This window comes from Paroedura picta, chromosome 11 (genome assembly GCF_049243985.1).
Source record: "Paroedura picta isolate Pp20150507F chromosome 11, Ppicta_v3.0, whole genome shotgun sequence".
Taxonomy (NCBI): Eukaryota; Metazoa; Chordata; class Lepidosauria; order Squamata; family Gekkonidae; genus Paroedura; species Paroedura picta.
Window position 1 is genome coordinate 16,130,609 of NC_135379.1, and position 24,886 is coordinate 16,155,494.

A 24,886-nucleotide genomic window follows, 5' to 3' on the forward strand; every position below is an offset into this window, starting at 1 on the left:
CGAAGCCTAGTTAGCCTACAGGAAAATCCGGCCCTGCATATAGCCATGTTGATAACAGCCAGTATACAGACAGATTGAACAATCTTACTAAATACTGCTGCCTAAATTTTCAGGCCACTCAGTCACAGTTGGGGAAAGTTCCAAGAGCTCCGTCACATCTCCCTGGAAAGCATGTTGCTCCCAATTTCTGTGGCAGATGAAAAATAGTTTGATGGGCTGCAACCACAGTCACATTCGGGTACTGCTATTTTGTCCCATTTGAACAACGGGTCAGCACATCTGCCAAAGCCAGTTCATATTCTATTTAAAATGGGGAAGCAGAGAATGATGAAAGCCACTTTGAATCCCTCATTGAGAGTAAGGTGGGGTATAAATGAAATAAATAGTAAATAATCATAATCATGGCCAATGTAACAATAAGTAATAATGCTGAGGTCACAATGGCACCTAGAGCAGGGTCCAATTTGCGCATGTCTGACCATGGAATTGGGGCTTATTCTATCATGAGGACCAGTTTATTCTGTTTTGAACTCTGATGACATTGGCCTGAGCTGCTAGTCATTTAAAATTAATTCCAGTTCCTTAGGAATCACTCACAAGAAAGTGGTTATTATTTGAACTGATGGTCTTCCCAGGTCATGGAAGAAAGCAGAGAATACAGAACAAACTGTATGGTAAAAATTTAATGGGGTCAACCAGTGGGAATTTTCCAGCCAGATACTTTATTTTACAGAAAAACATAAAAAGTAATGGCAGAATATTAAGAAGCTGTCAAGATTTCTGTTAGAAACATTCCAGCTGCATCACATTAGGATCTTGGAGGTCAATCTTGAGTCCAGGGTGTGATTTGTGATTTTTTTAGCTATTTGCAATTGGTGACCTGGAGAAGTTGCCACGTGTGTTCTGAAGTGTTTCTCCCTCTGCCATGTTTCATCTTCAGAATTCATTTAGTGCATGTTGTAACCTTGGTTTTGTCCAGTCTTCCTCATTTCCATCTCTCAAGAGCCACATGTACAGATTTTGTCTCCACAGAGAGAATTTATGTGTGTAAAACTCCATAGGTAGGCAGACAGAGTCTCCATGAACTCTTCTTTCAGAAAGAGTAGCCACGAATGTTGAGTCTGCCCTTGTTTGTGTTTTTGGGGAGAAGCTGTGGAGGGGATTTTAAGAAGAAAACAAAAGATCTTGGATAGAACCACTAACTTTCCTTGCTGCTTTTGCCTTTTGTCATTTAGTTCAGACCTTTCCATTCGCCAAACCTTTTTAGTTAATTAACTAGATGATTTCCCTCTTGGCTTGCTGCTATTTATATGTGTATGGGTTTTATTTTGCGGTTGTTAAATTTTGATTTTTATTGGTGCCGTTTTGATTGCAAATTTTATGGTCTCCTGGTACGTCACTATGGGCAACGTTTTGAAAAGGCATCATATAAATACTGTAAATCTGCTGCTAGGGTTGTGTTCTCCGGCACGGTTCGGCCGCTTTGGTGTTCACCGAAGCCAGAGGCGGTCAGCACCACAGAGAGGAGGGGCAGCGTTAGCGGCATTATGCCAGCTGGCACCCGCATGCAGGCGCAGAAGCGAAGCAGCCTAACCACACCGGAGTGCGCAACTCTATCTGCCCTTCGACTTGCGGTAGGGGCTCCCTCCTTGCTATTGTGATGGTTGTGGAGGGGGGGGGGGATGGCTCCTGGAGGGATGGGTTGAAAGCCACAAGTTCTTTGGCTTTCTTGACTACATCTGAGCTGTGAGCCTCTACCGGTCGCTTCTACCAGTTTTAGTGGATCTTGCCAAGAACCCCCGAAGTCACGTCTTACTATGAAACAGCTGAAGGCAGTCTCACCAGTGGAACTCTGCTTCCTATGATTTATAGAATCAAGGAATCCTAGAGTGGGAAGGGGCCATAGAGGCCATCTAGTCCAACCCCCTGCTCAATGCAGGATCAGCCTAAAGCTTCCTGTGGGCTGAGATGGAGGTTGGTTTTGAGAGATCAAGAGAAGTCCCTGCAGGCAAAATTCTAGTATGCCTCGCAGACAGCTTTTGGAGTGGATATAAATAGGAAGTATAGTCCGTTGGGAGAAATATCCCAATGACTTGGGGTTTTTTGCCAGCATAATCTGATTTTTTTTTTTTAGTCCTCCACTAAGTGGAACTAAAGGTGGAACCTTCTGCTATATTTGTTAATCATGATGAAATGTATTTTGAACTTTTCATCCTGGCTGTGGAATTTAAGAGTAGAAGTAGTAAATAACAATTTATTGCATCTCACAGCATAAAGGTGCCATCGACACTTCTGCTAGCATTGCTAAGTTGTTCCATTTGAGAAGGCGTCCTGCTCAGGAAAAATGTAAATGTTCATAACCGTTGTCTCTATACGTATGGATTATTTTTCAAGTGTTTAGGTGGCGTTGTCACTTCAGTGATTAGCAGTTCTTTTCTGGTTTTGGCAGTCCTCTTAAATTTTGGATTAATCATGACCATGTATGGGAAATCACCGCCAAAACAAAAGTCATCACCAAGTACTAAACTGAGTGCTAGTGTTCAAACTTGTTGGATGAAGGTGTAGCGATTTGTTTTTCTAGCAAACTGCTGAGAATTAATACTTTCATCAGCCAACCCTAGTTCTTAATAGCACATAAAATACTAATTAAAGATGAAAGTCAACAACTTTTGACGATTCTGTCGCTAGATTGTACCATCTTTGAATGTTGCTACCCATAGTAACATCCGGAATAAGTGCTGGGCATAACTTTTTCACAGGAATGTATTTTTTAAATACATGATGTACATTTTTAGTTGGTGATACAGTTCAGCATTCAGCCTCTCACATGTACAGTCCATCAGCAGCTGAGTCACATGGGGCTGCTTCATCATGCATTTCAACTTATAATAGTTAAAAGCCAAAAAGGGTTTTTTCCTAAGGACAGTACCGCATTCATAGTAACACAGAGATACCATCAAAAATGCCAGAGAAGCCAATTAATGGCAAGCCTAAATGTGTGTTTTTGGAAAATGCTTCTCTTGGTATTGTCTTCACACAAATGTGTGGGTTGCAGGCCAAAAACTATTCAGACTCTGGCTTATCTGATCTACATGCCACCATGTTCTATAATCACATCACCTTAAGACCTATTTACATCTTTTCTGAATTAAACATTTGCCTGGAAGCTAATCAGAAAATAAATGAGTTAATGTTTTCTGCTAAGTGCTACCAATTAGGTTGGGCTCTTAGTTAAAAACTGCATTTGTATTTCCCCCCCATAAAAATGACTTCAGTATTTGTGAACCACCTGGATGTATTTTCTTGTTTCTCAGCCCTTGATGGAACTCTTAAAAACAAATTTTCTCAGCATGTTTCATTATTTGCAACACAGATCAAGCATTACAGTTATGTATAAGCAAATGTTTTAAAAATGTTACTCTTAAGTACTTGGAAATCTAAGAAAATAACATTGGCTTATGTTGAGATGTAATGGCAAACCCTGGTTTGCCTCTATGTGAACAAGCTTTGGGTGATCCTTGAGGAATCATCTGTAAACCGCTCCTGTGGAGCGGTAGAAATAAAGCGGTAAGGGCACTGTGGGTGGAGAAAGAGGTGGGGCCAGTCAGTGATAAAAAACTCTGGCCCCAGGCTTGCCCCGTTGTGCATTGGAGGCTGAGGGGCCTGCTAAAAGACGCTTTGCTGCCAGGAAAGGAGCAGGGCCGCTGCGTAAGCAGCGGGCCTGCTCCTTTCCCACCGCTGAAGCCGGGACCTCCTCCGGGGGTGCCAGAAAGGCACCCCCTGCCACCGACCAGATGACTCAGGAGGCGCCCTGCGCCTCCCAAGCCGCCTTCCCCCCACTTTGCCCTTACTGGCCTCCCCGCCGCTGCCACAGGCACCCGCCCGCCATGGCCAGCCTAGTGGAGGCGGCTGGGGGTCGAGGGAGTGGCCAGGGGGGCCGCCCACTCCTCCCGAGCCGCCCACCACGCCTGGAGGCAGCCCGGGGCCGGGAGCCTTCGCCCCCGGCAAAGAGGCAGCCCCGCCGCGTCACTGATGTGCCGGCCCTCTCCCTTTGCCGCCAGCGAAGCCTTCCAGCCGCCTGCAAGCCGCCCACCCAAACCGAAGGAAGGTTATTCTGTTATCTTTAATCTGCTTGTATGGGGAAAGGGGAGGGGGCAACCAGACTACGCATGCTGCTTGAACTCTCCAGAGGAAAGTAGGGATGGGGGAAAAAAGTAGTGAGACAGGCTTTATTTTTTATTTTCATTTTCAGTAAAGTCCCGGCTGAAATCTGACCTTTCAGTTGCCCCTTTCTTGTTCTCAGATGTGACAGTGAGCCTTTTTGGTTGGAGATGACACCTCTGGCCATTTTTGATCTCCTTTGGAAAAAGACAGGTGGTTGCAAAGAAACAAAAATGAAATATCATTCATAAGTATCCGATGTCCGAAGATCAGAGAAATCTAGCTCCAGACAAATGCTTGAGGGGGGATTTGGATTTTCACTTCCAAGTTTTCCTGAGTCCATGATACAGTCTTATTAAATGGAATCATGTATCATGACTCCTTGGGATTTCCAGTTTTAATTGTGGAGCTGATTAAAAAATATAGGTAATGTTTGCTGCATATGCCTGTGACAGTATAGTTGTGACACCACCTGAAATTCTCCTTATGCAAGTAGCTGTGATTTTTGGAGTTACACAGGCATCTCCCCTAGGCAAGAAACTTGTGCCTGAATTTTCTGAGTCACTGTGAGAGACGTCATATGCAGTTTAGGGATGAGATAAAAGCTTACAAAATGGCATTTGGAAAAGTCTCAATCAAGCAAATATAGTATGGCTGTATTTTTATTAGTTTGCGTTTAATCATTATTATAGAACAATTTGAAGCAATAACATAAACAGGCAAAATTAAATCAGCCTAATATAATTTTTAAATCTGAAACCGTTGTTTTTCTGGCATTGCATCCCTATATAGCCAGTTGTGGGTTGATGTCGGAAGCTTTATAGTAGGTCAAAAAAAATATTTATTTATTGTTGAATTTATATCTCGCTACTCTCCAGGGATTCGTGGCGGCCGACAATAATAATTTAAAAAATGGAGGGGGGGTGTGTGTAAAAAGGGAATGTGGGGCTTCCTAGCAAGCAATTAAAGTTTTGACGATAGAATATAAAGACCATGTGTAGGGGATGAGTGGATTAGATAAGCATGCTTATGAAATTGGCCAGATGTAAATATAACTTGCAACAATACTGAAATCCGGGGAATGTTTCTAGGGCATGGATCATCAATAACACAGACAGATGCCAATGACAAAACGTTGTGAAAGCTTTTGCTCAGCTGAATGCTGCTCCCCCTTAAATTCATCTGGCTGGTGTTGGTAAAGTATTCAAAAACTGCATGGCTCCGAAGGAAGCGTCTTAATTATGCTCTGTCTGGAGACCTGGCGATGATACTCAAGAGATGGGAATGTCAGAACTGATATGTACTTAATTGGCCTAATTAATAATAGCCTCAAATAAAAAAAAGAAAAGAAAAGAAATTGTGGCTGTAGTGCTTGCTTTAATTGATTAAAAGAAAGCAGAATTTCCTTCATAGGAACGATGTTCACATCAATCAGGTTGGTGGTGCCAATCTAGATCAAAGATGATTAAAGAGAGAATTTTTACCCTTAGTGTCCTGTTTCTGTCGGAGGTGGTTTAGGCTGTCTGCTTAGATGGGGATAAGGATATAGGCTGAGGGATGGCTGGAAAGTCGTTTGAGTGACAGAGGAAGCAATAAATCTCTATCTGACAAGAGCTGGTTGAGTTCTGTTACTTTGTGGTAATCTGTCATTTCTTACTTGCTTGACATTCGCGTTCTCTCATTCTGTCTGCTTTCGTAAAAGTAAAATTAAAAAATGAACTCATTTACATGTAGATCCTGTTGCAGTGGCCCATTCTGTTCGTAATACTTGCTGATGCATAGAAGCACTTGCTATTTAATGTTAACTGCGGGTCTGCAAAAGATGCTACAACAGAGCATGTGCTGAGTGGGTGGAGCCTTTGGCCTGCAAATCTGGAGTGGGATTTAGCATTCTGGTCTGAGATACACCTGTGCCACCTGACAAAGGAATCATTGGGCCTGCAGGGCAGCCCAAGAAGTGAGAAAGCATCGGAACCCTCAAATTAGTTGGACCAACGATCTCTGGAAAAGATCATGACTTGTCCCGTAATTTTCCTTGAAATTGTCTGATATTGTCCAGGTCCAGGTTTAGGCTGCCAATAAAGTTAGCATGGTTTCTCAACCAGGGTTTCTCGACAGCCCTGGAAGGGTTTCCTGAATGGGTGGCTATTAATTTTTAACATATTTTTAAAATTTGTTAAACGTTTATTGGGTGAAATGACCATATATGGTCATCTTGACCCACTCCTCAAATGGCTAGTGATAGGCCTGGAGGGGATGAGAAGGGGAGGGGCCACGGTAGGCATGTATACAGCTATGCTTCCCAACCCTATTCTGCACGATTGTGTTGCTTTTGGGGATTCTTGAAGCCTGAAGAATGTTTCAGGGGTTCCTCAGTAGTAAAAAAGTTGAGAAAGGCTGGATTAGAGAATAGAAACACCTGAAAGATGTGCACTGAAAACAGAAGTATGTTATGGAAACATGACACAGACTGGTTAAATGTATCATTCAAGCGCAGTGCAACATTTGGCCACAGCCAAGTATAAGATTTAAGAAGGTACTAAGTGACTGATTTCAAATGCTCAAGTCTGTAGGCCAAACTTTGCACAGCCATTGCAGGTCTGGATTGTTGCTGAAGACCAGGAGAGCTAGCTAAGCAATTTTGAGTGGCAAGATAGTACACAGATAGATGGATGTGTGTATGGGAAACTTTCTTTGCCTCTTGCTTCTTCCAGCTTTTTCTCCCCCCCTGCCCCCCCCCACTGGACCCTGAAAGAAGGCTGGTCTGGCTGGAATGAGCATAGAAGCTTGATGGGGGAGGGTACGGCGCCTTCCATAATGTAATGTCTCCTCCTGTTGGTCCAGAAGTTGCTTCTCAGCTCACCTTTGAAGACACTGCTGCTCTAAGTTGTAGTTCCTTTCAAATGCCGTCCAGAAGGGCAGAGTGAGAGTCAAGGAAACTTTTGGTTGGCCTTTCTCAACCGTTTTAATGTTGAGAAACCCCTGAAATATTCTTCAGACTGTGAGAAACCCCAGAAGTGGTGTAATCATGCAGAATATGGTTGGGGATCATAGCCGTGGACACAACTGCCCAGGGCCCCTCCCCTTCCCACCCACTCCAGGCCCATCATTGGCCATTTTGGAAGGAGCAGGCCAACATGACAAAATATGGTCATATATCACTTATAAGTGTTTAGCAAATTTTTTAAAATATAAAAAAATATAACTAAATCCCACACATTCAGGAAACCCTCTCAGGGTCATCAAGAAACCCCAGGACTTCACGAAACCCTGGTTGAAAAAGCCTGTGTTAACCTGCCACAACTAAAACTCCAGCCTGCAGCTTGACATGAAACCTTCAGTGCGTAAACGGTCAGGGAGGAGCTGGCGGCAACCAGAGACAGAGTTTTTTTCAGTAATGGCATCTATCCTGTTCTTTTAGGTGCTAAGTCAAGACATTTCTCCTTGCCCAAGCTTTTAATTAAGGAGCTGTTCTTTTAACACCACTCTTATTGTGTTGTTTTGGCCTGGAAACTATTATTCATTTTGTGCTCAGCGTCTTTTATGCTCTGGATGCGTTTTTAATGCTGGGTTTTAATTGACATTCTACAGAGGCTTATGTTCTGTATTTTATTTTGTAAGCCACATCAGGCAGGTTCTTTGGAGAGGTGGCATCTCTTCTCCCCCCCCCCCCCCGAACGAGTAAATAAAAGAACAAAACAAAAAAAGAGGCTTAAAGTAAGAATCCCCTCCCTGCCTTTTTAAAAGAAAACTTAAATCTCAGCATGTGGAATCAGTAGATGCTGGGCCTATGGCCCACTGTATGTTCATGTCCTCAGATTTGCCCGGGAGTGCCCAGGTAGTAGATAAGTGACTTGTTTGTTTCAATTTTGTACTGTGATGTTGGGCCAGATATTGTTTCTGCAGGTTTTTGTAGCAATTATTGGAAAGTCTGCATAATTAATGATTTGGCGGCTGTAATCCGCCAGCAGGCTGTTGGGGGTGTGTTAATCTACAGCTGCACTGCTGGAATTATCCCTCAGAAGTACACCGTCAGTTTTCAAGCTACTGAATATCCTGAATGCTGTATTGTGCAGGGTTTTAGAACTAATACTTTAATTCGGTACTTGCCACATATGCTTTTTGGCACTTTTAAACAGCTCAAACTCTTAAGACTGCAGTAGGTACAGGCAGAAATGTCAAAATATTAAAATGTCAAAATGGTTTTTCAGGTGTCTGGTTTTTTTAAAGCCCTTTAACGAAGTATATCTTTGCCGTTCCTGGCCAGAAAATAAAAGAATAAATATATATAAGCATAACAGGTAGACTCTTGTTTGACATACAAATTCCTTGCTTGTGCTCTTTGGGGGAAATTCTAGCAACTTGCATGTAACAGAACAGGACCCTTCCCGCCCTGACAGCTCCGTTCAGCTCACATGAAGAGGCTTCCTCATTCTTCTCCAGATAACTGGGTCCAGGATGACACTTTTCTCCATGTTTAGGGGAAACCTGTCCCAAAGCAACTTGTTTCAGGGTTGCTGCTTCATCTGAACGCAGCCCCTCTGGCTAATTGCCCCTGAGGGCATGCTCAGAACTTATGTAAGCTATGCTTTGGTTAGGTTTCACCCCCTGCTCAGGAGGCCTCTATCAAATTGCTGCTGGTGTCCATCCTGTCAAAGCTATCCTTCCCCTAACATCATTGTAAAAGCCGGCTTGGTGCAGTGGTTACAAGCAGTGGCTTCTAATCTGGCGAGCCGGGTTTGATTCCCCGCTCCTCAACATGCAGCCAGGTGCCTTGAGCTCGCCACATAACTGATGAAGCTGTTCCGATTGAGCAGCACTATCAGGGCTCTCTGAACGTCACCTACCTCGCAGGGTGTCTGTTGTGGGGAGAGGGAAGGCAATTGTAAGCCGCTTTGAGACTCCTTTGGGTAGAGAAAAAGCAGCATATAAGAACCAACTCTTCTTCTTCTTCTGTCTCTTGGGAAGATCCAGTCATTTGGATGCTTGCCTTTTCCAAGGGTAAGACAAAATCCAGGTGTCTACTGCTTGGGATATGCTGTTAATTACAGCATCATTCTGCAGGCCTTTGATCGCCTCGGCTGTGTGTATTTTGTTTTTCAGTGTACATATACATATAAAAACAATGCTTTATGCGATTCAAATTAGAGGTCTCTGCTTCCTTCCTTTTTCTGCCCTTTAGTGACTATGCTTCTTAGGGTTCATTCCACTGTCTAGAAGCATGCATGCTACATGTTTGGTTTAAAGCAGAAGCGTAGCCAGCTGTAATACTTTACTTTCTTAGGAACAAAGTTCCAGTCCATGGGCCTCTTTAAAAACCAGCAAAGTTTTATTCAAGGTATAAACCTTCATGCGCTCACAAAGTTCTTCAGATACAGACAACCATGACTACCCACCTGAATCTAATTTCAATGGAAATCTATGTACTCTCATGTATTTGAACTTTGATATAAACTGTAGTTCTCTTAGCATGACAGTCCTAGATGATAACGAGATGGTAATATAATTTTTACGCAGCTCCACAGTGCTGTTTGTCATGTAGTCCTCTGTACATACTTCAGCATCCTTTTTTGCCAAATGAGTTCTGCATTGACTTTAAACAGGATCCATGCATTTTGTCATTAAAAGAGCCTTTTTTTATTTTGTTGCTCTTACCCAGTAACATTACACCTCAAAAAAGTTTTGCTTCGCAAGGGGGAAAGTCTTACTTACATCCCCCCCTTAAAGGGAGTTGTGTTTTCACTCGGGTAACCACGGAACAGATCTTGCAGGGAGAGTTCTCTCGGCTCCTCTCCTCTCGGCTACTTCGCAAGCTCTTTTGAACAGATCAGCTTCTTGTTCATCAAAAAACAAAATTGAAGAATACCTTGCTTTGCCATGGGGAAAGTCTGACTCCAGCCCCAGGGACTGATGATTTCTGCCACCGGTGGGTTCCTTTTGTTGCATACATTTCAAGATTCACTAAAACTCTGAAACAGCTACTTACTTCCACTTTCCCCCATGAACTGTGTTCACTTGTCCCCCCCCAACACATATATACATAAAAAAATGTTGCAACATACTTGCATAGCCCCCCAAAAGATTGCTTTGCATAGAGAACCCCCCCCCCCAAGAGAACTGAATTTTCATTAGGAAACAATGGAGCCGACTGTGGGGAACGTTTCTTCCCACAAGTTCAGCTCCTTCACAGGCTCTGATGGGCAGATCAGCTCTTTGTTTGTAATATTACTGTTGAAATTACGTCTTGACGTAATCTGTTATAGATATCAATCAATTATATATTTCTATATATAAATGCAGATAGCTCAGGAACAACTCTGATTGAGCGGGAGGTCAATAGGGTTAACACAGGACAACAATGACACAAAACTGCGTGGCGGGAAAACAGATTTGAATTTGGAAAGTCCTCACTTGGAAACTAATAGTCAAGATCTGAAAGAAAAACATAAATTGCTGCAAGGGAGGATTTGGAAAACATGGGGTAAGGGCACATGGAATTTGGATCTACTCCTGAGGAGGCAAACATTTGTGCAGAAATTTTTGCATTCTTTGATATTTTAAGAACTTCAGTGCATAGGGTTTGCTCTTGTGTGGAAATGTTCTAAGAATATTGAGAAATATGCTTTACATCCTTATTTAAGTCAGGAATTGTATGGAGTGTTTGTGTATGCATGAAAGGTGACCTCAGAATTACATTTCCCCCATCTCCTCAAGCCTTTACTTCATCATGTTTCCGAGCCCTCTGCCTCTTAGTACTTGCTTCTCTTCTCCTTTCCTAGGCTGTCTCCCTATTGTGATGGCTTACATGCTGGATTTTCCTGTCCACTCAGGAGATCAAGTATCACAGTAGCAGATCCCAATTGTTTGTTGATCTCATCTGTTCTTTTACCTCTTATTTTCTGTAGTTCTTGCTTTTAGTAATCCCAGAGCCTCTTGTGGCGCAGAGTGGTAAGGCAGCTGTCTGACAGCTTTGCCCATGAGGCTGGGAGTTCGATCCCAGCAGCCGGCTCAAGGTTGACTCAGCCTTCCATCCTTCCGAGGTTGGTGAAATGAGTACCCAGCTTGCTGGGGGGTAAATGGTAATGACTGTGGAAGGCACTGGCAAACCACCCCGTATTGAGTCTGCCAAGAAAACGCTAGAGGGCGTCACCCCAAGGGTCAGACATGACTCGGTGCTTGCACAGGGGATACCTTTACCTTTACCTTCCTTTAACCTCCTTTTCCCCCTCATTTCCTTCAAGTTCAGTCCTTATCTTCCTTCAGTTTCCAAGAAGGGGTGTTACAGGAAGGTAACAATATCCACTAGATTTAGTCAAATCTAAGAGAAGGAGATATTTGCATAAACAAAGATTGTGAGGAAATAAAGCTCTAACTGGCTTTCCATGCTTTGGAGAAGGCTTCTTGGTTTGGGAATCTTGGTGGGAAAGGACTCCTATTTATTGGAAAATAACATGTTCTGTTCGGAGGTATTTAAATCTAAGTCTGTATATCTTACAACAATACAGTATGCAATAATTAGCGACTCTAGGAAGTAATCCTTCAAATGGTGGAAAGAGAGCCCCCCCCCTAGTGAAAACCACTGTGACATGGATTTGTAGGGGCTCTGCTCTTTCCTTATCTCAAAACATGATGTAAGTAGTGCAGCTTGCGTGATGTGACTCAGCTATACTTCCAAGATCTTTGTGGTGCTTTCCCAGTAAGAGAGTTAGAAAGGTTCTTCCTTCAGTACCTGAGCAGAATAAAGAAGCTACCCTTTTGAGAAGTGGCACCTTATTTATAAGAGCCTCTTGTGGCGCAGGGTGGTAAGGCAGCAGACATGCAGTTTGAAGCCCTGCCCATGAGGCTGGGAGTTCGATCCCAGCAGCCAGCTCAAGGATGACTCAGCCTTCCGAGGTCGGTAAAATGAGTACCCAGCTTGAGAACGCAATGAACGTTGGCAGGGGCTCATGGGAATTGTAGTCCATGGACATCGGGAGGGCCGCAGTTTGAGTACCCTTGCTCTAGTGAGTGCTGCTTGATTTCATAGATTTCCATTGGACAGAGTTAAACATGTGGGCAGTGGAATCTAAATGTGCTTAGCCGTGGACAAGTTATTTTATTTATTTTGACTGGGAAAGGGTTTTACAGAAGGATAAACTTCCCTCCCTGTTTTTAAAGAAAATCTTCCAGTGACTTTTTGTTTAGAAATTAAGTTGCATACGGTATGGTAATCTTTCATATCTTTGACCGTAGATTAGTATGTCATGAAAAACATTATTTTTCTTAACCCGATTGTAAAAAAACAGTCACTGGCCATTTTCTAGTATAGACAAGTTGTAAGAGACAGTTTTGCTGTTTCCTTGCAGTATTTAATGAGGGACGGGGGGTCATGTATGGAAAGTCGGCTCGGCTATTATGTCATTGATTATCTTTCAAGCCGTAATTTGGCCAAAGGAGTCGGAATATAACTGAAAGTAATGTTTAACTTTCCATGTTTTTTTTTTAAACAGCACTTCATGCCTTCAATTTCGATTTTTAAAAATTGTTTTTAATGTTGGAGAATGGAATTGTGTTGTTTAATGCCAAGGCACAGCTTTTAAGATGTAAAATCTGGATGCTTATATAGACACAACAGCTGTCTACTCACCATGTGGTGCCTTCTATTACTTGACTGGAGAGATGAGTTTTGGCCTAGTGTTGCACGAATATTGAACAAACATGGTTTTAAGTGACAAAGGCTTATGCTGATGCATTCATCTGACTCTAGTGACTAAGGCTGACTCCAGCATAAAAGAAAGGAATAAATTCACACTGTGGGCCACCCTCCTGGCTGCTAGTCACCGTTGAACTGCAGGATCCGTTGCATCTAAAGGCACAATTAACTATTGCAAAAGAAATGCATGTTTAACAAGCCTGTTTTAAAAAAAAAATTGAAAAGCTGATGTTCTTGTCCAAAAGCCTCCAGGAAGATAAGCCAATTTTCAATAATATGATTTTTTTTTTATGAGTAGGGAAAGCATTTAAGAGGAAGTGTTGAGTTGCCTCTAAAATATATGTATGAATTAGAACTCCGAGATACAAACCCAATCCATTTTGGACTGTCTATATAGAACAGATGAACTGTGCAGTTTCTAAAACCCAAACCATGATAACAATATAAATATAATCTGTGACTTACTGGTTAGACTGGTTGTGTAGTGCCAGTCATACTGGGACCACTTGCACAGTGGAGAACTTGCAAGAATTTGCAGGGAGCACTTTGCTTTCCCCATACTGTTTCCCTACTGATGGCAGGCCCCATATCTTCCAGCTTCCCTGTTTCCTTCTCTCCTTCTTACCTAACAACTTACTTACCATTTATCTGACCCCATCTTCAGCTAGAGTTATCTGCTTTATTTATACCCTAACTTTGTCCCAAACAGGAACACACTTACTTCATTCCCCTGTCCTCCATTTTATCCTCCCAAAACCTTAGGTTATGCTAGCTTAGAGCCATCCACTGAGTGTCCACAGAAGAATGGGGTTCAAACCTGGGTCTCCCAAATCCAAACTTGAAACTCTTAATCACAGTACAAGACTGGCTTTTGAGGGGAGGCTACTATTGCACAGTGGTAAGCAGCCAATCCTAGGTGACTCCTCATGCAAGTTGTGTGGTATCACCTGGCCCCAAGGAGTCATCTTTCAAAATATCCCTGAAAAGGCCCTGTCCCTTTCCTCTGCCTCTCATTGACAGAAACCAAGTTTTGAAGGCTTACAATACTGTTGTGGTTCACTCACAATGGCCATTGAAAGCATTTCTTAAAGCTACAGACACAGCTTTTACCATTATAGGGGTTTAACTCCCAGTATCCCCCCAATTTTTCCACAATCTCGGGGCTTTTAGGAAAGGTATGTCTTTCTGTCCATGGCTTCAGTCTCTGGATTTAGATATCTATAGATGGAGGCATGTTGAGAATTGGATATATTGATTAAAACTGGCCTTGTATTATCCTGCCTATTGTTTGGAAGTAGGAAAGCATCTCTGTGCTTAATACATCTTGGGTTGCGTGTTTTCATGAAATCCCACACTATTCAAAGGGTTCAGGGGTAATCTATAATTTCAATTCAGAGAGATTTGTTAGCATTCTAGGGTGCAGTCCCTTACTGCAGAGGTAGTCAACCTGTGGTCCTCCAGTTTGCTGGCAGGGGCTCGTGGGAATTGTAGTCCCTGAACATCTGGAGGACCACAGGTTGACTACCCCTGCCTTACTAGATAGATCTCAGAAGCAACTCCTGCACATGGGGGGGGGGGGCTTCAGAATGTCATTCAACAACATATGATAGTCTACATTTAGAAAGACAATTCAACACAAAGTCTGCATTTGCACAAATGTTGTGGATGCTCTTCCAGACAACTTTGGATCTCAGCCTCCCAGAACTCCTTGGACCTTGACAGTTATCGCTGAGCCATAATTTCCAACTTTGTAAGCCATTATGACAATTAGTACTGCTGTAGACCAGACCTGAAAAAGCAAGGAAATGCAACTTTTTCTTGTCTAAGTAATACATCTTTCAAGACCTGGAGTTTATTTATTTATCTGTTTATCGATTTATATGCTGTCCCTCAGAGCCTCTTGTGGCGCAGAGTGGTAAGGCAGTGATATGCTGTCTGAAGCTGTCTGCCCATGAGGTTGGGAGTTCAATCCCAGCAGCCGGCTCAAGGTCGACTCAGCCTTCCATCCTTCCGAGGTTGGTAAAATGAGTACCCAGCTTGCTGGGGGGTAAACGGTAATGACTGGGGAAGGCACTGGCAAACCACCCCGTATTGAGTCTGCCATGAAAACGCTAGAGGGCGTCACCCCAAGGGTCAGACATGACTCGGTGCTTGCACAGGGGATACCTTTACCTTTACCTTTACCTATGCTGTCCCTCTCGGACTTGCTGTCTCAGGGCAGTGAACAACAACAAATCATAACGGAATAAAACAACAGCATTAAGATCAATTAACATTGAAATCAAACAGTGCACTTTAAAACACTATTAGCACCCGTGGTTGTCTCTGAGATTGGTAATGATGGTAACCATTTCTGATGTTGACTAGGCAGGGGAGAGGAGGAAGAGGAGGGGGGCCGGGAGGGAGGGAGGCTCGGTTTTTAGACGATATAATTTTTTGGCTGGTCTCAGCCATAGGCCCAACAGAAGAGGTCCATCTGGCAGGCCCTGGGGTCTTTCTTCATTGCACTATTATTGAATATCAGTTAGTTTTAAATCATGACAGCTATTATATTATTTAAACCTCTTAGAAAAAGCAAGGACCAAGAAGTGGTTGTCATTTGTTCCATAGTTTCTCCTCACATTCCCCCTTTTCTCCCCCACTGAGCAACTTGAAGAGTAGTTCCTGGTTGGCAGACTTCAATTTTGTATACGTGATCAGCTGGTGAAGATCATTTTTAGAAGCTTTTGAGAGAAAAATGGTGCTTCTCCTTCTGTTATCTTTGCGCTAACTTTAAAAATGCAAACCTCTGGCAAATATGAAGGGCCTTCGTTTTTTGAATAGTGACTGGAAGCTCTCCATGCACAACTCAAGTTCACTGGCAAGTTTCCCAACAATGCTAACGCTGTCCTGCAAACTGCATTACTGACTCTTGCATGGGATTCTTTTTGTGTGCTGTGTCATCTCATCCCGCTCCTGCCCCCGCTGCCTTTTCCTTCTGTCTTTATGCTGAACACTGCTGCATTTAAGTATCTCTCTAGCTCAGGGGTAGTCAAACTACGGCCCTCCAGATGTCCATGGACTACAATTCCCAGAAGCCCCTGCTAGCGAATGCTGGCAGGGGCTTCTGGGAATTGTAGTCCATGGACATCTGGAGGGCCGCAGTTTGACTACCCCTGCTCTAGCTGTTGTGCACACCAGAAAGGGCTCTTGGATCCTGGCCAAAAGCGTCCGGGTCTGACCATGGAACACTTGGGCATTGCCTTTACAGCTCACTACCTTCCTCTGATAAATGCTCATCTTCTGGAACACCATTTTCTCGTGGCATTTCTTTGCTCCCCGTGAAAATTGGCTCCTTCTTCCTCTCTTAAGTGGACATTCTTGCAAGCTTGTTCCCTTTCCGTTTCTGCCTCCCCCCTCAGGAGAAAGCCACTTCCTCTAATAAACAGTGTGTGTGTGTGTGTGTGTGTGTGTGCTCGCGCACGCACATACTTTGCATGTGTTGGGTGTATTCCCCTTTCCCCATACGCACCCCATTGCATCCCGTCATGAATGAATGTTTGTCCGGAAAAGCTACAGAGATATGATTTCCAGCATTTTGATGAACAAAGACGTACATGAAGACGAACACAAAAGATCAACACAAAACAGGATGATTGATCAAATCCTCCCCACTATTGGCTATTATTTACTGTCTCGTAGGCGGCAAGCTGTACATTTACGCCAATTTATCTGCTTCAGGGAGCCTTCTTGGTAGCAGGACAAAGTGAATAAAAGTGGTTTGCTTTGCAAATGAATGCAAATGGCCGTGCCTTTGGGGAGCCCTTTAAACAGGGCTAAGGCACTCTGATTATGAGTGAAGCTGCCATTTGGACATGGTGAAAAGAGCACGCTCGGGCCATTGATTGGGGGAGACAGTGAAAAGTCAGGAAGGGCCCCGTTAAGCTTGCAGTGCAGCGGGCGGACGGACGTCAGCGTGGTTAGAGCACAGTGGGAGAATGACAGGCAGGATTAGCGTCTGGGAGAAGCTTTGCTGTAGCTGTGGAGATGGTCTCTGGGGTCATTCACCTCTGACTGTTGTTCTGAGCTGGTGGCTCTGTAATGCAAACTGCCCGGTGCATGGCTGTTCATTATCGGAAATGGTGATTAGGGGGAGGTTATTTGTCATAAAGCACTCTTTTTTAGCAAGAAGTATTAATGGGAAGCTGTTGCTTGCTACTCGTGGGGTGGGAGCCTGATGCAGATGCCTGTGAGAAAAAGGGAAGGCGGAGACAATTGTGCATGTGTGTATGGTACGGTTTCAAAGTGCAGGACTGCTGCTCTCTTGCGTTGGGAGGTTTGGTTTGACTTGATTTGTCCTAAAAGGAGAAGCTGGGAGCCTTTGCAGTGGCTGTCAGGGACTGGCCTCTGTAAATAGTTTCTTTCTGCATGTTCCCCTCCACCCCCACTCCACCAGTGTGCATCATACTCAGCCTGGGTACTTTTCACATCGTTGATGCCTTTTATGCCTTCAGATGTCAGTGAGTTTCCAACACAACAAAGCTGATGCACCATTTAAAAAATTACTTCCTGGATAAATGAATTCTGTATATTATTTTGAAACATTGATTGATGCCATGCATTTATGCCCATCAGTTTGGCAAAGAAAAAAAATATATCTGTCCATTTTATTACAAATGAACAAACGTTATCGTATGTGGATGGGTAATGTAACAATCCCAGATATATGACTCCATTTACACATTTACAACTTCTTGCATTCTTTTGCAGGGCAGAAGAGAAAGAAAGGAATTATTCATCTCCCTGTTAAAAACAATGCTGTGTTATGTGATTACTCCCCGTGTTTTCAGCCCACAAAAACCCTTCCAGTTCCTTAGCATAATGAATGTTTTACAAATGTTTTACAGGCACCTCAATGGACGGAGGAGGACCTTAGCCAGCTGACAAGAAGTATGGTTAAGTTCCCAGGGGGGACTCCTGGTCGATGGGAAAAGATTGCTCACGAATTGGGTCGATCAGTGGCAGATGTGAGTTCACTCGAATTTGCATTGTATGGACAAATCCGAACAAGACAGGCAGTGTAGAAGCCAGACATAGATGGGGTCCGACATTGTCTTTTGAGAGAGGCTACAATCCTTTTAGGACCTGGAAGTGAACCATTAACTAAGCAAGCAAGAAGCAGATGTCAGCTGGTTCTCCCCCCCCCTCTACAATTAACAGCTGTAACTGATCAGCTATATATGGGGATTCTGGTGCTTAGAGACTTGAGCTACCGTAACATGATAACAGAAGAACAATGCCAGTTTTAGGTTGTATAGTAAACCCTTTTATCTGAAAGAGAACATTTGTGAGATTTAAGCAAAGATAATATTTCTGGTTAAATCTGGAAAGGTTTTTAGGTTTTGTTCTTTCTTTTTTAAAGCAGTGCTGATCAGCCAATGTTGTTTAGACAGGTGGCATCTAGGAATTAGAATGGATTTCATTGCATGCAAGGGCAGAAAGTTTGGAATACAGAGGTGCAGAAACTGACTAATTTACCCTTCCTGTGGGAGGGGCAACATGCATGGCTGTTTTTTTAAAAAAAACAAAAAGTGGAAATAAAATTCCATTCAGATGGCTCTGATTTCAGAACACTGGGGGGGAGCTTGAGTGTAGTGTGGAGTGGATGCTAATAGCTGTTTAATGCCTGGGGACTAACTCACTTGCTTTGTGTAAAACCCCCCTCCTGTGAAAGATGCTGATCACACACCCAGGCCCATTCCACACATATAAGATAATGCACTTTCAATGTGCTTTGGCAGCTGGATTTCCCTGTGCAGAACAGAAAAATCTGCTTCTAAAGTTCATTGAAAGTGCATTATCCAGTGTGTGCAGAATAGTCCCTACTGTGTCTTGCCTTGATCTCTGACCCTCAGGCAAGGAATGCTGGGAAGGGAGGGGCTGTGCAGATGCAGGTGGATGGGGAAAAGGGAACTCTGGGTCTTTAGATGGGAACAGTGTGGTTGGGGATCACTCTGAGCTGATGCCCTTTCTTCATTACCTGTGTGCAGGTCAGAATTAATAAAATTGCAGAAATGCTTATGCTGCGCTATTATGGGCATATGGATCGAGCTTGGATTATACAAGGCATCATATTTTTTTAAAAAAGAAAGCTTAGCATGTTGTTTTCTTCGGACAACTTTTTCGTGTTTTTTTCTCTCTCCCTTTTTAGTTGTTGCTCTTTGAACAAAATTATTTAAAAGCACTGTTGCTGGGTCTTGACAGCTCATGGTTGCAGCCTCCCCACTAATGTGTTTAAGATTTTATAAAATAACTTATTTCAGTTGTGGTCAGGTTTTGGTATTTGCATCCAACAGTTTGATGCTGCATTTGTTCATTTCCATACATTACTCAAAGATTTTTTTAAAAAAATCTTGTCCTGAAAGCCCTGTGTTGTGCATTCTTTGGAGCATTTAATTTATGGGATATTACAAAATAAGGAAGTTGTGTTTATCGCATTGTTTTTGACATACTGTCCTTCCACATTAGCCCCTACCTGCTATCTCTGCCCAACCTTTTTTCTTCTCCGTGTACTTTGCTGCGGTCTTGAGGATTTCCCTAGGTTCACGAAATTTCCCAACAACCCCAACTCTACAATCCCAGTACAAGGACTGATTGATCCCCATTTTTAGCCATTTTCAGAATTTGATATATTGATACAACTGCCTTGTACTGAGAGGGACAACTGTCCATCTGGCTCAGTATTGCCTGCTCTGACTGGCAGCAGCTCTCCAGAATGTCGGGATCTGCTACTTAACTGGAAAGGATTAGACATGAGACTTCCTCTGTACGCAAAGCCATAATAGGACACACTTGCATCTGTCCTACTCCAGCCCACCTCGGAAAGTGTATATATTTGTTATAAAATATAAAGACTGTCACATCTCTTTGGGATCTGCTAGAGAAATAATGCAAGCACAAAAGTGTCCTCCTTTTTCTATGGAAAAAGAGTGGTACTCCCATGAGGCACTGGGACGCATCCTTGAAATCTAGGACTGCCTCCAGACTAGCAGTTCTGCCCAGTGCAGAAAAGGGTTTACTGTAGGAACAGGATTTGGAGACATTGTTGGGCTCCCATGCGAGGGGGAGGGTAAAAAACTTATGCTTCATGGATGGAAATCCTTCTGCCCATGGGAACTCTGGATCCTAGGCCTGTATTTTCCTGTGACACCATTCCTGGGTTACTTTCCTGCTTAAACATCTATAGCGCCCCTGGTCCCTTCCTCCCAGAAATCCACCAATGCATTCTGCTCTGGACCTGTTTGCAGCGTTATACTCTGTTACCTCTGTTATAGTTTAATGTTAATATTATTATGAAAAACTAACTTCCATGTACTGTTTTCTGCATTTTATGTAAACCACTCTGAGCCTCAGGGGAGGGGCGGTATATAAACAAACAAACAAACAAACAGTAAACCCAGGACATGAATGGGAACAGAACAGACTGCCAAATTCTTGCCTAAGCATAGAGCGGCATACACAAGATACCATTCCTAATGTAAAAATTAATCTTGAGGTAAAGAGCTTCAGCAACATTTGCCATGGAATTTCATCTGGGCAGGCTTATCATGAAAGTTGCTGTAATGTATATATTTTTTAAAAATCAGATTTCCTCCAGTCAGCTGTCGGTGGCTTTGAGCACCCAGTGACTATTCTCTGTGGGTCTAAAACAGTTCCTGTCAGCCTGAGAAGATGTAATAAACACCTAAGCCTGTAGCTAACCATCTCTCTCCTCCTGTTCCTCTCCCTTAGATCTCTAATCCTGGCGGATCTTGCAGCTATAGATATCTTAAGATAATGTTCATGTCGTACGTCTTTCCTTCCAGTGGTTTTGCAGATGGGTCTCTTTGCTGCACCTTGTGTGGGCTCTGGATCAAAGGCGTTTCTTGATCAAAGAGGATAATTGCCCCGCCTGCCAGCCCTGATTTTACCATTGTCACTTGTGTTGGTTGAAGGAAGTAGCCAAGGAGGAAGAGGAAGAAGAAGAAGAGTTGGTTCTTATATGCCGCTTTTCTCTACCCGAAGGAGTCTAAGAGCAGCTTACAGTCACCTTCCCTTTCCTCTCCCCATAACAGACATCCTGTGAGGTAGGTGAGGCTGAGAGAGCCCTGATATCACTGCTCAGTCGGAACAGCTTTATCAGCACTGTGGAGAGCCCAAGGTCACCCAGCTGGTTGCATGTGGGGGAGTGCAGAATCGAACCCGGCTCGCCAGATTAGAAATCCGCACTCCTTACCACTACACCAAACTGGCTCTCTGTACTGGAGCAGGAGGGACCCCAGGACTATAGGGCGAGGATAGGGGAAAGCAGAGCGAATGTATCGTTCGGCAGTATCTTAAGTCTGTAGTGTGGTGCCCAAGGGTGTTATGACAGCTCCCACCACCTTTCCTGACCCCTGTTTGTAGTGGATTGGACTTTACGTAAAGTTCTGTACCTGAGCAAATAGTGGAGTGATATTCTATAGGCAAAGTGGCCATTGTGCTTAATGCATCTAAATGGAACGTTGGTTGAAGACATCCGATCTTCCCAATTTGAATGTATTTTTTATCGTCTAGTTAGATACCATCTCTGCATAAAGTTCTGTTCTCTTTTTAAAAATACTCCTGTCAAAACCTGGCCAGAATCTCACCCTTGCTGTGCTGGTATGTGAGGAAGTCTCGCCAGCCCTTCAGCACCAGCTGCCATTGTTGTGAGTCACAGCGCAGGTTTTAGAAGACGTTGGGCTCATTGGAGGAAGGCCCCATGTAAAGGGGCAGCCAAGAGAAGCAGCATTTTTTTTCTTTTCATTTTGCATAGATACGTTAGAGGTCTGCTAAACGAAGACAGATACTGCCAGAAGAAGGCTTTTTTAATTGCTTTTTATCATCAAGTCACAGTTGATTTTATTTATTATCTATTCGTTTATTGCATTTATATACCGCTGCTCCCAGCAAGCGGGCTTGTGGCGGTTCACAGTCACATAGCATACAATATCCAGTTCCCTAAAACCATCAACAATAACAGCAAAAACCTAAAAACAATTCCCACAGCTAAAACTATGACTCCATAACTCTATAGATGGTGGTAAAAATTAGATCAAAACTCTTCTCCCCACAGCAAACCACTGGGGTCAGTCTAGATATCCGTCCAGTTAGAAGTGACAGGGGGTAGATCACAGAACAGCTCAGGGGGCAGTCCACTACCATGCCCAGGAACCTTGGGGAGGGAGGCAATCTTAAACCCTGGGACTACCACCTCACCTCAACCAAACACCTGGCGGAAGACCTTCGTCTTGCAGGCCCTGTGGAACTCAGAGAGCTCCGTCAGGGCCAGCAGCATTTGCAATGATCCTATAGGGCAGGGGTAGTCAACCTGTGGTTCTCCAGATGTTCGTGGACTACATTTCCCATGAGCCCCTGCCAGCAAATGCTGGCAGGGGCTCATGGGAAGTGTAGTTCATGGACATCTGGAGGACCACAGGTTGACTACCCATGCTGTAGGGTTTTCAAGCCAAAAGACAGAGGTGGTTTGACACTGCCTGCCTCTGCATAGCAACACTGGTATATCTTGGCGGTCAAACTCTGATGTGTCCCGTTTATAGTACGAGGCGCAGTATTCTAAATCCAGGTATACTGGAGAGTGAGGGGTTTTTGCCCTGGCTGGTTTCTGTCATTGCTATCTCATGGGGAAAGGAAGACTGCCCCTTTGAACAGCCAGGGGATACCAGCACAGCCCTTTAGCTAAACAGGAATGGGCCCAGGCTGAAGACCAGTCACCAAACTCCTCATATAGCTTGATGGGGAGTGGGGGGGTTTGCATCATTGATCACAACTTGTTTTCCAAGAGAATTGGTCCTTGGGAATCTAAACAGCTGAAGCAACTATTTAACATCTAAACCATTTCACATCTGTGCGGAAACGAAAATGCCCTCTCTGAGTGATAGTGCGTCACATTAATTTGTAAGTAAAAAGATACTGTGGCATTATTAAATTACTGGTTCTGGCTTGTGGTATTAATTAGATTTGTTTTGGCCAAATGTTTTGATTATGAAAGGAAAGCTGACTTCAGTTCTCTTTAATCCGAGTTCCTGCCAGTTGACCTGGTTACCTGTACCAGTGCTCCAGGTCTGCCTCCAAACATCTGTTGTTTGACCCATTTTCCCCTGCTGGATGTGTAGCTTCAGACTTAATGTCTCATTCCTGCCCTCTTGCTACTTGGAGAAATAACTAAGGTTTTCCCTCTCCCCCCCCCAACCCCATGCATACACTAGTGATAAGTAAGACCCCCTCCCCTGTGTGATCCATTTTGAGCTTCTTTTGGAGGGCATGAGGAGTGCCTAGCTTTTGCTAAGTTTGTACGATGGTGCACACACATAGATCAGTTGTGAATGTATTATCTCACACGCACACCCCCCCCCCCAGAATTTGCTCTGCCTTTTCTGTGACCAGATCACTGGATGTGTAGCACATGTAGATGCTGCCATTCCTGAGTTATGTAAAACAGGGATGGATGTGAAGCACAGCAGGAAACATCTCATCCCACAACAACAGGGCATGCCGTAAACTGAGCAGTTGGGGAAAATTCCCTGTGTGGTTTTCTGTTCATTCTGTGCTCATTTTAACCTTGAAAATATGTTTCTGCAAAGTGGATAAGGCACAGGTGCTGTGGTTGAAGCCAGGCTGACTATCCGAAGTAGGAGTAAAGCCTGTAGGTAGCAGCCTGCAGTAGTCGATGATGCAGACATATGGGAGGAGACGCTGATTTTAAGGTGACCAGATTTTAACATTGGTAAAGTGGGACACCATTGACCGGTGGGGGGGGGGGGGTTCTTGATTACAAATTTGGTCTATATGGAGCAACAAAAAGTTTCATAAAACGCAAGAATAGTATTGTAATATATATATATTTTTAATTTCAACATAAGTACAATTTGCCAGATACCCCCAGATGTCCCTCCAAAAGTGGGACAATCTGGTCACCTTAGCTAATTTAGCTACGTGGGTCCTAGGCCATGAAGGGCTTTAGCAGTCATAACTAGCCCTTTTTGTTGAACTCAGAAACAAAGTGGCAGCCATTGTGGCTGTGTGAGGATAAGTAAGGCGTATATATTCCCATTGGACTGGTGCATTCTGAATTCACTGACGTTTCCATGTTGTCTCCAAGGGCAGCCCAACAAAGAATAGATTACAGTCATCCAAGTACAAGGTTTCAAAAGCATATTTTCAGCATGGTCAGCTTGGTTGAACCTACAGCAGCTAATAAAAGGCATTCTACCCTGCGGGGAAAATGAGAAAGGGAAGGGAAAAGAAACAAACCCAACCTGTGAAACAAGCTAGGAACCAAAAAGTTTGAGAAATCTAAAGTGAGAAATCCTTTGATATGTACACAGATGATTTCACTTCAGTCTTTTTGAAAAATCAACCTAGTGATGGTCAATTCTTTACATCCATAATATAGACCCAGGATATTTATTGGTACCTCATTGTAGGACAGACCTATGTGTCATTTCCCTTGCTATAAAAAAGGGTTTTTTAATATGGATATTCTATTTTTATAAGTGCGGATTGGTATTTGATCTCTGAAGAACCTCCAGTTGAACTGAAATGTGTCAGGTCCTTTTGGTACCTCTGACATTTCTTGACACTGCATATTATCTACTGTACTTTTCAAACAGCAGGGCTGGTTCCATGAAAGCCATTCTGCGGCATCTTCTCTGTGAATTGCATCAAGGCACACCTGGCCTCCCCATATGCCAATGTCCCTTCTGAGAAAGCATCTTGCCCCTTCTAAGCAACAGGGTCGGTCATCAAACCCTCACTGTCTTGGGGAGAAAAAATGGTCACAAGTCCTCAAAGCACTTGTCGTTGCTCACAAATCCTCTAGGATGCATCATTCTAGGATTTAACCACATAGTGGCAGGTTGTTGCTGTGCTGCACATTGCTGGGTCCACAAGGAGTCCATGTAGTTTTTAAGGTTCTCTTCTCCTAGTTGCTGGACTAGCACAAGACCCTCTTCTCCGTGACAACGAGGTTGA

At 43.6% G+C, this 24,886-nt stretch overlaps 1 protein-coding gene across 2 annotated transcripts in view; it reads left to right on the forward strand.

The window, feature by feature from the left end:
* Positions 1–24,886, forward strand: part of DNAJC1 (DnaJ heat shock protein family (Hsp40) member C1) — a 95,736-nt gene that overhangs the window by 63,561 nt on the left and 7,289 nt on the right. For both annotated transcript variants that reach the window (XM_077303187.1, XM_077303188.1), the window contains exon 9: positions 17,740–17,859. In XM_077303187.1, coding sequence (XP_077159302.1) covers positions 17,740–17,859 — 120 coding nt within the window. The remainder of the gene's footprint in view (positions 1–17,739; positions 17,860–24,886) is intronic.